Source organism: Rhinoraja longicauda, chromosome 19 (assembly GCF_053455715.1).
Source record: "Rhinoraja longicauda isolate Sanriku21f chromosome 19, sRhiLon1.1, whole genome shotgun sequence".
Taxonomy (NCBI): Eukaryota; Metazoa; Chordata; class Chondrichthyes; order Rajiformes; family Arhynchobatidae; genus Rhinoraja; species Rhinoraja longicauda.
In genome coordinates this window covers 12,574,816-12,587,084 of record NC_135971.1, presented here as the reverse complement: position 1 = coordinate 12,587,084, position 12,269 = coordinate 12,574,816, and the positions used below count along the sequence as shown (strand labels likewise).

Here is a 12,269-nt window from a genome sequence, read left to right as displayed (position 1 = left end):
AGTGCGGGAGGAAAGCGAAGATCTCGTGAGAAAACCCACGGGGAGAACGTTCAAACTCCGCACGGAGTGGCCGGGATCGAACCCGGGTCTCCGGCGCTGCATTCGCCGTAAGGCGGCAACTCTACCGCTGCGCCACCGTGAAACAGTGGTAGAGAGAGGGGGGGTGGGGGGATTGGGGGGGGGGGGGGGGGGGTGGGGAGTCTGTCTGTCTACTTCACGACAGAAGGGGGAGCAGTTGTAAAGTTTGATATGGGATAGTCTTGCGGAGTTGTACGCAAAGAAATGTACCCCAGCACACGTGACAATAAAGAGGCAGTTGACCATTGAACCAAAGAGCATTAAATCAGAACAGGGAGCGGGAGGGGGGGAACCAAGAGGGGAAGACGGAGGGGGAATTTTTTTGGGGGGAAAGCAAGGGATTGAAAAGTTTTACCGGTGAACAAGACATCACTGCCGTCTAGCGTGGCGTTTTCATCCGTCACCTCCAACACTCGTAACTTCAACTCCTGGAGGATACCCTTCACTGCGTCTACCTGCAATGCAAATTGAACGAATGATTAGACAATAGACAATAGACAATAGGTGCAGGAGTAGGCCATTCAGCCCTTCGAGCCAGCACCGCCATTCAATGCGATCATGGCTGATCACTCTCAATCAGTACCCCGTTCCTGCCTTCTCCCCATATCCCCTCACTCCGCTATCCTTAAGAGCTCTATCCAGCTCTCTCTTGAAAGCATCCAACGAACTGGCCTCCACTGCCTTCTGAGGCAGAGAATTCCACACCTTCACCACCCTCTGACTGAAAAAGTTCTTCCTCATCTCCGTTCTAAATGGCCTACCCCTTATTCTCAAACTGTGGCCCCTTGTTCTGGACTCCCCCAACATTGGGAACATGTTATCTGCCTCTAATGTGTCCAATCCCCTAATTATCTTATATGTTTCAATAAGATCCCCCCTCATCCTTCTAAATTCCAGTGTATACAAGCCCAATCGCTCCAGCCTTTCAACATACGACAGTCCCGCCATTCCGGGAATTAACCTAGTGAACCTACGCTGCACGCCCTCCATAGCAAGAACATCCTTCCTCAAATTTGGAGACCAAAACTGCACACAGTACTCCAGGTGCGGTCTCACCAGGGCCCGGTACAACTGTAGAAGGACCTCTTTGCTCCTATACTCAACTCCTCTTGTTACGAAGGCCAACATTCCATTGGCTTTCTTCACTGCCTGCTGAACCTGCATGCTTCCTTTCATTGACTGATGCACTAGGACACCCAGATCTCGTTGAACTCCCCCTCCTCCTAACTTGACACCATTCAGATAATAATCTGCCTTTCTATTCTTACTTCCAAAGTGAATAACCTCACACTTATCTACATTAAACTGCATCTGCCATGTATCCGCCCACTCACACAACCTGTCCAAGTCACCCTGCAGCCTTATTGCATCTTCCTCACAATTCACACTACCCCCCAACTTAGTATCATCTGCAAATTTGCTAATGGTACTTTTAATCCCTTCGTCTAAGTCATTAATGTATATCGTAAATAGCTGGGGTCCCAGCACCGAACCTTGCGGTACCCCACTGGTCACTGCCTGCCATTCCGAAAGGGACCCATTTATCCCCACTCTTTGCTTTCTGTCTGTCAACCAATTTTCTATCCATGTCAGTACCCTACCCCCAATACCATGTGCCCTAATTTTGCCCACATAGAAACATAGAAACATAGAAAATAGGTGCAGGAGTAGGCCATTCGGCCCTTCGAGCCTGCACCGCCATTCAATATGATCATGGCTGATCATCCAACTCAGTATCCCGTACCTGCCTTCCCTCCATACCCCCTGATCCCTTTAGCCACAAGGGCCACATCTAACTCCCTCTTAAATATAGCCAATGAACTGGCCTCAACTACCTTCTGTGGCAGAGAATTCCACAGATTCACCACTCTCTGTGTGAAAAAAAAACGTTCTCATCTCGGTCCTAAAAGACTTCCCCCTTATCCTTAAATTGCAACCCCTTGTTCTGGACTTCCCCAACATCGGGAACAATCTTCCTGCATCTAGCCTGTCCAACCCCTTAAGAATTTTGTAAGTTTCTATAAGATCCCCCGTCAATCTTCTAAATTCCAGTGAGTACAAGCCGAGTCTATCCAGTCTTTCTTCATATGAAAGTCCTGCCATCCCAGGAATCAATCTGGTGAACCTTCTCTGTACTCCCTCTATGGCAAGAATGTCTTTCCTCAGATTAGGGGACCAAAACTGTACGCAATACTCCAGGTGTGGTCTCACCAATGCCCTGTACAACTGATTGATTGATTGAATGAATGAATGATTGAATGAATGAATGAATGAATGAATAAATGAATGAATGAATGAATAATATATTCCTTTATTTGTCCCACACCAGGAAAAAATTGCAGTGTTACAGCAGCAAAGTGGATAGCAAGAGATCATTCTTTATAAATAAAAATAAAGATAAGGATAATTGTCATCATTTACTGTGCGTTTTTTTTTTTACTGTTGTTACTGTTGACTGGTCTGTTGATGGTCTGTTGGCTGGTCTGTTGATGCACTGTTGGCTGGTCTGTTGGCTGGTCTGTTGGTTGGTCTGTTGGCTGGTCTGTTGGTTGGACTGTTGGCTGGTCTGTTGAATGGTCTGTTGGCTGGTCTGTTGGTTGGACAGTTGGCTGGTCTGTTGAATGGTCTGTTGGCTGGTCTGTTGAATGGTCTGTTGAATGGTCTGTTGGCTGGTCTGCTGGGAGCAGTGCTGGTTGTGCAGTCTCACAGCAGCGGGAAGGAAGGACCTCCGATATCTCTCCTTCACACACTTGGGGTGAAGGAGTCTGTCACTGAAGGAGCTGCTCAGTGCAGTGATAGTGTCCTGCATGGGGCGGGAGTCGTTGTCCAGCAGCGATGTTATCTTTGCCATCATCCTCCTCTCTCCCACCGCCTGCACTGAGTCGAGGGGGCAACCCAGGACAGAGCTGGCCTTCCTGACCGGCTTGTCGAGTCTCTTCCCTTCCGCCGCTGAGATGCTGCTGCTCCAGCTGACCACTCCATAGAAGATGGCCGATGCCAACTCAGTGTTGCATACGGTCGTTAGGAGTGACCCCTGCACTCCAAAGGACCTGCGATGGATATAACTTTATTGTCATTCAAAACTATACACCAGACGAGTGCATATTTGAACGAAATTCCCTTGCTCCTGGCTCACAAAGTAACGCCGAATAATAAAAATAGATGAAGAACATAAATAAGCAATTGGCAATAAGCAAAATAATGCCGGCAGATTATTTGGGATTGAAGAGACTGATGGCTCGGGGGAAGAAGCTATTGCAGAACCTGGCTGTTCGTCTCCGTTTGCTACGGTACCTTTGGCCGGAGGGCAGCAGGGTGAACAGTCCGTGATGGAGACGGCTGGGGTCTTTGATAAGGTTGATGGCTTTGGTCGAGCAGCGTTTGTGCGCAATGCCCTGGATGGGAGGGAGTGAAGACCCGATGGTTTCCTAAGCCGTCTTCACTGCTCCCCGCACGGACTCCCAGTCTGTGGTTTTTTAGGGCCTGTCCCACTTAGGCGATTTTAAGGCGACTGCCGGTGACTAGGCTGTCAATAGACAATAGACAATAGGTGCAGGAGTAGGCCATTCGGCCCTTCGAGCCAGCACCGCCATTCAATGTGATCATGGCTGATCATTCTCAATCAGTACCCCTTTCATGCCTTCTCACCGTACCCCCTGACTCCGCTATCCTTAAGAGCTCTATCTCGCTCTCTCTTGAATGCATTCAGAGAATTGGCCTCCACTGCCTTCTGAGGCAGAGAATTCCACAGATTCACAACTCTCTGACTGAAAAAGTTTTTCCTCATCTGCGTTCTAAATGGCCTACCCCTTATTCTTAAACTGTGGCCCCTGGTTCTGGACTCCCCCAACATTGGGAACATGTTTCCTGCCTCCAATGTGCCCAACCCCTTAATAATCTTATATGTTTCAATAAGATCTTCTCTCATCCTTCTAAATACCAGTGTATACAAGCCTAGTCGCTCCAGTCTTTCAACGTATGACAGTCCCGCCATTCCGGGAATTAACCTAGTAATCCTACGCTGCACGCCCTCAATAGCAAGAATATCCTTCCTCAAATTTGGAGACCAAAACTTCACACAGTGCTCCAGGTGCGGTCTCACTAGGGCCCTGTACAACTGCAGAAGGACCTCTTTGCTCCTATACTCAACTCCCCTTGTTATGAAGGCCAACATTCCATTGGCTTTCTTCACTGCCTGCTGTACCTGCATGCTTCCTTTCAGTGACTGATGCACTAGGACACCCAGATCTCGTTGTACGTACGCTTTTCCTAACTTGACACCATTCAGATAATACTCTGCCTTCCTATTCTTACCACCAAAGTGGATAACCTCACACTTATCCACATCAAACTGCCGCCGAACGTTTGCCGGTGTGTCGCGGGGCGTGACCGTGAGGAGTCTTCAATGAATCGCAGCTGATCTCGGCACGTCGCGGAACATAATTTCCAGATAGAAATGTCGCGGCGATGGCTGGCTTATCGCCGGGTATCGTAGCTTATTGCGGGCGCTGTCGCACGTTGTCCCCAGGTTTGCTAGGTTGTCGCAGATGCGTTTAGAAGCACGTCATATTAAATTAAGAAAAGGCACTTGAAGATACCAGAAGATAGTTTTGTTTGACCAACTTATTTACCGTCAGGACGTTTGCCGGGTAGATTGGAGGCGACAGTTTGACGGTCAGGTAAGCGTGGGAATTTTGCGATGTTTCCGAAGACGGTGTAATCTCTTAGCCAGGTGCTGGTTTCACACAAAAAGTGACTCGTATCGACCTGACTCGGCATTGTCGCGGTCATTGTCGTGGGGTAAAAGAAAATCTCGGCGATCTGCTACGACTTTGACAGTCGCCTTAAAAATCTTGTCATGTTGGCCTTCAACACGAGAGGATTTGCGTACAGGAGCAAAGAGGCCCTTCTGCAGCCGCACGGAGCCCTGGTGAGACTGCACCTGGAGTATTGTGCGCAGTTTTTGGTCTCCGAAATCGCAGAAGGACATCCTTGCTATTGAGGCAGTCGGTTCACCAGGTTAATCCCCGGGATGGCGGGACTGTCGCGTTAGGAAAGATTGGAAAGACTGGGCTTGTATTCACTGGAGTTTAGAAAGATGAGAGGGGGATCTTATAGAGACGTGTAAATTTATGAAAGGACTGGACTAGCTAGATGCAGGAAAATTTTTCCCAATGTTGGGGGAGTCCAGAACCAGGGGCCACACAGCAGTCTGAGAATAAAGGGGAGGCCATTTAAAACTGGGGTGAGAAAAAACTTTTTTCACCCGGAGAATTTGTTGTGAATTTGTGGAATTCTCTGCCACAGAGGGCAGTGGAGGCCAATTCACTGGATGGATTTAAAAGATAGTTAGATAGAGCTCCAGAGGCTAGCGGAATCAAGGGATATGGGGAGAAGGCAGGCACAGGTTATTGATTGTGGGTGGTCAGCAGCGATCACAATGAATGGCGGTGCTGGCTCGAAGGGCCAAAATGGCCTCCTCCTGCACCTATTGTCTATGTCTATGCTTCTGTGTGTACTGAGGTACAGTGAAAAGCTTTTGTTGCTTGCTCTCGAGTTAGCGGAAAGACAATACACGATGCCAATCGAGCCGTTTATAGTGTAGAGGGTATGATAGAACTTTGTTTATCTCAGGAGGGAAATTGATCTGCCTACGGTCAGAAAACACAACAAGATGTAGCGCCGGAGACCCGTGTTCGATCCCGACTACAGGTGCTGTCTCTCTGGAGTTGGTACGTTCCCCCCATGACCTGCGTGGGTTTTCTCCGAGACCTTCGGTGCACTCCAAAGACGTGCAGGTTTGTAGGTTAATTGGCTCGGTATAAATGTAAAAATTGTCCCTGGTGGGTGTAGGATAGTGTTAATGTGCAGGGATCGCTGGTCGGACCGGACCCGGTGGGTCGAAAGGGCCTGTTTCCGCGCTGTGTCTCTGAACTAAACTAAACTAGCGAGTTTGTAGGTTAATTGGCCCTGTGTAAAATTGCCACTGGTGCGGATGAGAAAGTTGGTGGAACATAGATTTTAGATTTAGATTTAGATTTAGAGATACAGCGCGGAAACAGGCCCTTCGGCACACCGGGTCCGCGCCGCCCAGCGATCCCTGCACATTAACACTATCCTACACACACTAGGGACAATTTTTACATTTGCCCAGCCAATTAACCTAAAAACCTGCATGTCTTTGGAGTGTGGGAGGAAACCGAAGATCTCGGAGAAAAACCACGCAGGTCATGGGGAGAACGTACAAACACCGTACAGACGGCGCCCGTAGTCAGGATCGAACCTGAGTCTCCGGCGCTGCATTCGCTTTAAGGCAGCAACTCTACCGCTGCGCCACCGTGCCTCTTAGAGCGAGAGTGAACGGGCGATCGGAGGTCGATGTGGACACGGTGTGGGCCCATTTCCACGCTGCATCTCAGAACTCAGCTAAAAGCAAAGCGAAATTTCCCTTTCTCCAGGAACTGTCTCTGGAGAGAGAGGAAATGATACACAGATGTGAACGTCAACCACGAACAGATGGGCCCCTGGTCAAAGGTCAGGGAAACAATCTGCGAGTGGAAATACGAGCCGAAAAAAATACCAGAGAGAGGTCTGAGGAATAGAAACATAGAAACAGAGAAAATAGGTGCAGGAGGAGGCCATTCGGCCCTGCGAGCCAGCACAGCCATTCATTGTGATCATGGCTGAACATCCAAAATCAGTACCCCCGTTCGTGCTTTCTCCCCATATCATAGAAACGTAGAAAATAGGTGCAGGAGTAGGCCATTCGGCCCCTTCGAGCCAGCACCGCCATTCAATGTGATCGTGGCTGATCATCCACAATCAGTACCCCCGTTCCAGCCCTCTCCCCATATCCCTTGATTCCGTTAGCCCCAAGAGCTAAATCTAACTCTGTCTTGAAAACATCCAGAGAATCGGCCTCCACTGCCTTCAGTGGCAGAGAATTCCACAATTTCACAACTCTCTGGGTGAAAGAGTTTTTCCTCCTCTCAGTCCTAAATGGCCAACCCCTTATTCTTAAACTGTGTGACCCCCTGGTTCTGGATTCCCTCAACATGAGGAGAATTTTTCCTGGATCTAGCCTGTCCAATCCCTTAAGAATGTTATATGTTTCTGTAAGATCCCCTCCCATCCTTCTTAATTCCAGAGGATAGAGAATGATGTTATTCACATCAAATCTGCTGCACGCCAGGCCCACTGGTCACCAACAAGAACAGAAATGGCAGCACACTCGGGTCGCCAACTGTCCCGTATTAGCCTGGACATCCCGTATTTTGGGCTAAATTGGTTTGTCCCGTACGGGACCGCCCTTGTCCCGTATTAGGCCCGGGGGGCACTGTAGGCCCGGACGCTGTAGGCCCGGACACTGCAGGCCCCGGATACTGTAGGCCCCGGACACTGTAGGCCCCGGACACTGTAGGCCCCGGATACTTTGGCCCCGGACACTGTAGGCCCGGACACTGTAGGCCCGGACACTGTAGGCCGGGGGCCACTGTAGGCCCGCACAGTGTAGGTCCAGCGGCCCGGGCACCGCCTAACGGAGGTTGCGTAGAAACCCGCCTCCTGGCCCGGGCGGCCGCCATTGGCGGAGCGGGAGCACGTGGCCGCTGGGCTGGGTGTGATCACATGGAGCGCAGGGGCAGTGGTGTCACCCTTTGTCCCGTATTTGGGAGTGAGGAAGTTGGCAACCCTTACAACACACACACACACACACAAACACCAAGGAAATCCTATCCTTCGCGAAACTAGCCCCACGCCTATTCCAATAGCTGCTCGACAACTGATTATCATGGCAAACAAGCAGAAAAAACTAAAATAGTATTTGCAAAAGCGCCCGACGGGCTCTGCTTTGCAGCGTCAACAGGACAGGCCCGAAAAGCACAGAAACAGGACACAGATGGACACATACAATGTGTTTCGGGTCAGTACCCTGCTTCAGACTGACCGTAACAGTGGGGGAATAGGGCCTCGACACGCTAGAGGCAGGAAACATGTTCCCAATGTTGGGGGAGTCCAGAACCAGGGGCCACGCACAGTTTAAGAACGTTTTCACTCAGAGAGTTGTGAATCTGTGGAATTCTCTGCCTCAGAAGGCAGTGGAGGCCAATTCTCTGGATGCTTTCAAGAGAGAGTTAGACAGAACTCTTAAAGATAGCGGAGTCAGGGGGTATGGGGAGAAGGCAGGAACAGGGTACTGATTGTGGATGATCAGCCGCGATCACATTGAATGGTGGTGCTGGTTCAAAGAGCCGAATGGCCTACTCCTGCACCTATTGTCTCTTGTCTATTCCAGAGCTGCTGCCTGTCCCGCTGAGTTACTCCAGCATTTTGTGTCTATCTTCAGTGTAAACCAGCATCTGCAATTCCTTCCTGCACGTTTATTGATATGTTTGGAGGTACAGCGCGGAAACAGGCCCTTCGGCCGACCGAGTCCACGCCGACCAGCGATCCCCGCGCACTAACACTATCCTACGCACACTAGGGACAATTTTACATTTTATAAACAAGCCAATTAGCCGACAAACCTGTACGTTTTTGGATTACAGCAGTTTAGTTTAGTTTAGAGATACAGCGCAGAAACAGGCCCTTCGGCCCATCAGGTCAGCGCCTACCTGCGATCTTAAAGATGGCGGAGTCAGGGGGTATGGGGAGAGGGCAGGAACGGGGTACTGATTGTGGATGATCAGCCATGATCACAGTGAATGGCGGTGCTGGCTGGAAGGGCCGAATGGCCTCCTCCTGCACCCATTGTCTATTGTTACTGCAGCATTTTGTGTCTATCTTTAGTGTAAACCAACATCTGCAATTCCTTCCTGTTGAATAGCTTTGCGTCAAAACTCAGTGAACTGAGGCTTGGTGGAGCGAGGGAAAAAATAGTTCAATGTTAGCACTTGTGGTTTCCTTCTAGCTTCTTGTCCGGCAGTCTAAGAATAGAGTGGAGTCACACCATCACACATACTGGTGCCTCGAGTTAATAGACCAAGCTGCAATTATGAATCGAAATGGAGGGAGCAGGTAGTGTTTAGATTCGTGTAGAGATCAGGGGTTGCCAACTATCTCACTCCCAAATAAGGGACGCAAGGTGACGTCACCGCCCCGCGCCCCACGTGACCTCACCCAGCCAGCGGCCATGTGCTCCCGCTCCACAAATGGCGGCCACCCGGGCCAGGAGGCGGGTTGCTATGCAACCTCCGTTAGGCGGCACCCGGGCCTCCGGGCCTACACTGTCCGGACTCGCACTGTCCGGGCCTACACTGTCCGGGCCTACACTGTCCGGGCCTACACTGTCCGGGCCTACACTGTCCGGGCCTACACTGTCCGGGCCTACACTGTACGGGCCTACTGAGTCCGGGCCTACAGTGTCCGGACCTACAGTGTCCGGACCTACAGAGTTCTGGCCCACACTGTCCTGGCCTACACTGTCCGGGCCCACAATGTCCGGACCTACACTGTCCGGGCCACACTGGCGGGCCTACAGCTTCCCCCGGCCCTAATACGGGACAAGGGCGGTCCCGTACGGGACAAAGCATTTTAGCCCAAAATACGGGATATCCTGGCTAATTCGGGACAGTAATACAGCGTGGAAAAAGGCCCTTTGGCCCACCGAGTCCACGCCGACTAACGATCAACCCGTACACTGCACACTAGGGTCAATTTACAGAGGCCAGTCAACCTACAAACCTGGACCTCTTTGGAGTGTGGGAGGAAACCGAAGATCGCGGAGAAAACACATGCGGTCACAGGGAAAATGGGCAAACTCTGCAACAGCACTCGAGGTCAGGATCGAATCTGGGTCTCTGGAGCTGTGAGGCAGCAACTCTACTGCAGAAAGAGAGAGAGAGAGAGAGGGAGAGAGAGGGAGAGAAAGATGGGCAGTACGGTGGTGCAGCGGTAGAGTTGCTGTCTCACAGCGCTGGAGACCCGGGTTCGATCCCGACTATGGGTGCCGTCTGTACGGAGTTTGTACGTTCTCCCCGGAATGGCGGGACTGTCGTATGTTGAAAGGCTGGAGCAATTAGGTTTGTATACACTGGAATTTAGAAGGATGAGGGGGGATCTTATTGAAACATATAAGATAATTAGGGGATTGGACACATTAGAGGCAGGAAACATGTTCCCAATGTTGGGGGAGTCCAGAACAAGGGGCCACAGTTTAAGAATAAGGGGTAGGCCATTTAGAACGGAGATGAGGAAGAACTTTTTCAGTCAGAGAGTGGTGAAGGTGTGGAATTCTCTGCCTCAGAAGGCAGTGGAGGCCAGTTCGTTGGATGCTTTCAAGAGAGAGCTGGATAGAGCTCTTAAGGATAGCGGAGTGAGGGGGTATGGGGAGAAGGCAGGAACGGGGTACTGATTGAGAGTGATCAGCCATGATCGCATTGAATGGCGGTGCTGGCTCGAAGGGCTGAATGGCCTCCTCCTGCACCTATTGTCTATTGTCTATTGTGACCTGCGTGGGTTTTCTCCGGGCGCTCCGGTTTCCTCCCACAGTCCAAAGATGTGCAGGTTTGTAGGTTAATTGGCTTTGGTAAAGGTTGCAAATTGTCCCTGGTGTGTGTGTGTGTAGGATAGTGCTCGTGTGCGGGGATCGCTGGTCGGCGCGGACTCAGTGGGCCGAAGGGCCTGTTTCCGCGCTGTCTCGCTAAACTAAACGAGAGTGAGAGTGAGAGTGAGGGAGGGAGTGAGAGAAAGAGAAAGAGTGAGAGAAAGTGAGAGACAGGGAGAGAGAGAGACAGAGAGAGAGAGACATTTAGATAGTTAGAAAGTTGGCAACCCCAGAGTCGACCCGATCTATTCCCCTCATGATTTTGTAGACTTTCAGGGAATTAGAATCGACCGGCTGACTTGACACTTTTATTCAGCCCAAAGAAAACCGACAACATTATAAAAATGAAGATCGAGGAGGTTTACGAGAATGATCCCAGGAATGAGTGGGGTCATAAGTGATAGGAGCAGAATTAGGCCATTCGGCCCATCAAGTCTACTCCGCCGTTCAATCGTGGTTGATCTATCTCTCCCTCCTAACCCCATTCTCCTGCCTTCTCCCCATAACCTCCGACACCCGCACTAATCAAGAATCTGTCTATCTCTGCCTTAAAAATATCCACTGACTTGTGGCCTCCACAGACGTCTGTGGCAAAGAATCCCACAGATTCACCACCCTCTGACTGAAAACATCAGTCCTGCTCATCTCCTTCTTAAAAGAACGTCCTTTAATTCCGGGGCTGTGCCCTCTGGTCCTAGACTCTCCACTAGTGGAAACATCCTCTCCACATCCACTCTATCCGGGCCGTTCACTATTCGGTAAAGTTTCAATGAGGTCCCCCCCCCCTCATCCTTCTAAACTCCAGCGAGTACAGGCCCAGTGCAAAACAAACGCTCATCGTAGGTTAACCCACTCATTCCTGGGATCGTTCTTGTAAACCTCCTCTGGACCCTCTCCAGAGCCGGCCGGCACGCCCTTCCTCAGGCGTGGTGCCCAAAACTGCTCGCATTGTTCCAAATGCGGCCTTGCCATCGCCTTGTGGAGTCTGAAGAAGGGTCTCGACCCGAAACGTCACCCATTCCTTCCCTCCATTGATGCTGCCTGACCCGCTGAGTTACTCCCAGCATTTTGTGATACCAGCGCCTTTTCGAGCCTCAGCATTGCAACCCTGCTTTTTGTATACAAAAGGCCTACTGGAAATAAATGCTAGCATGTTAGTCATCTCATGACTAGGCCTATGGTCTGCCTTGCCAAAGTTTCCTCTGCCAAGCTGTCAAAAAAGTTAGCCAACGCAATAAAAAGATGTGTGTGACTCATCGATGTAAGTAGGCAGGAACTGCAGAAGCTGGTTTAGAAACATAGAAACATAGAAAATAGGTGCAGGAGGAGGCCATTCGGCCCTTCGAGCCTGTACGCACCGCCATTCACTGTGATCATGGCTGATCGTCCACAATCAGTAACCCGTGCCTGCCTTCTCCCCATACCCCTTGATTCCACCAGCCCCCTAGAGCTCTCTCTAACTCTCTTTTAAATCCATCCAGTGATTTTGCCCTCCACTGCCCTCTGTGGCAGAGAATTCCACAGACTCACAACAAATTCTCCGGGTGAAAAAGTTCCTTCTCGCCTCAGTTTTTAAATGGGCTCCCCTTTATTCTTAGACTGTGTGTGTGTGTGTGGCCCCTGGTTCTGGACTCTAGACTGTACAAGT

At 50.5% G+C, this 12,269-nt stretch overlaps 1 protein-coding gene across 1 annotated transcript in view; it reads right to left on the bottom strand.

Moving 5' to 3' along the window:
• The window catches only part of LOC144602849 (N(G),N(G)-dimethylarginine dimethylaminohydrolase 1-like), a 45,569-nt gene that overhangs the window by 19,409 nt on the left and 13,891 nt on the right, over nt 1–12,269 (bottom strand). Inside the window, exons 2-3 of the mRNA XM_078415971.1 lie at nt 2,528–2,752; nt 434–533 (exon numbers count right to left, since the gene is read on the bottom strand). Of these exons, the coding sequence (XP_078272097.1) occupies nt 434–533; nt 2,528–2,752 (325 nt within the window). The remainder of the gene's footprint in view (nt 1–433; nt 534–2,527; nt 2,753–12,269) is intronic.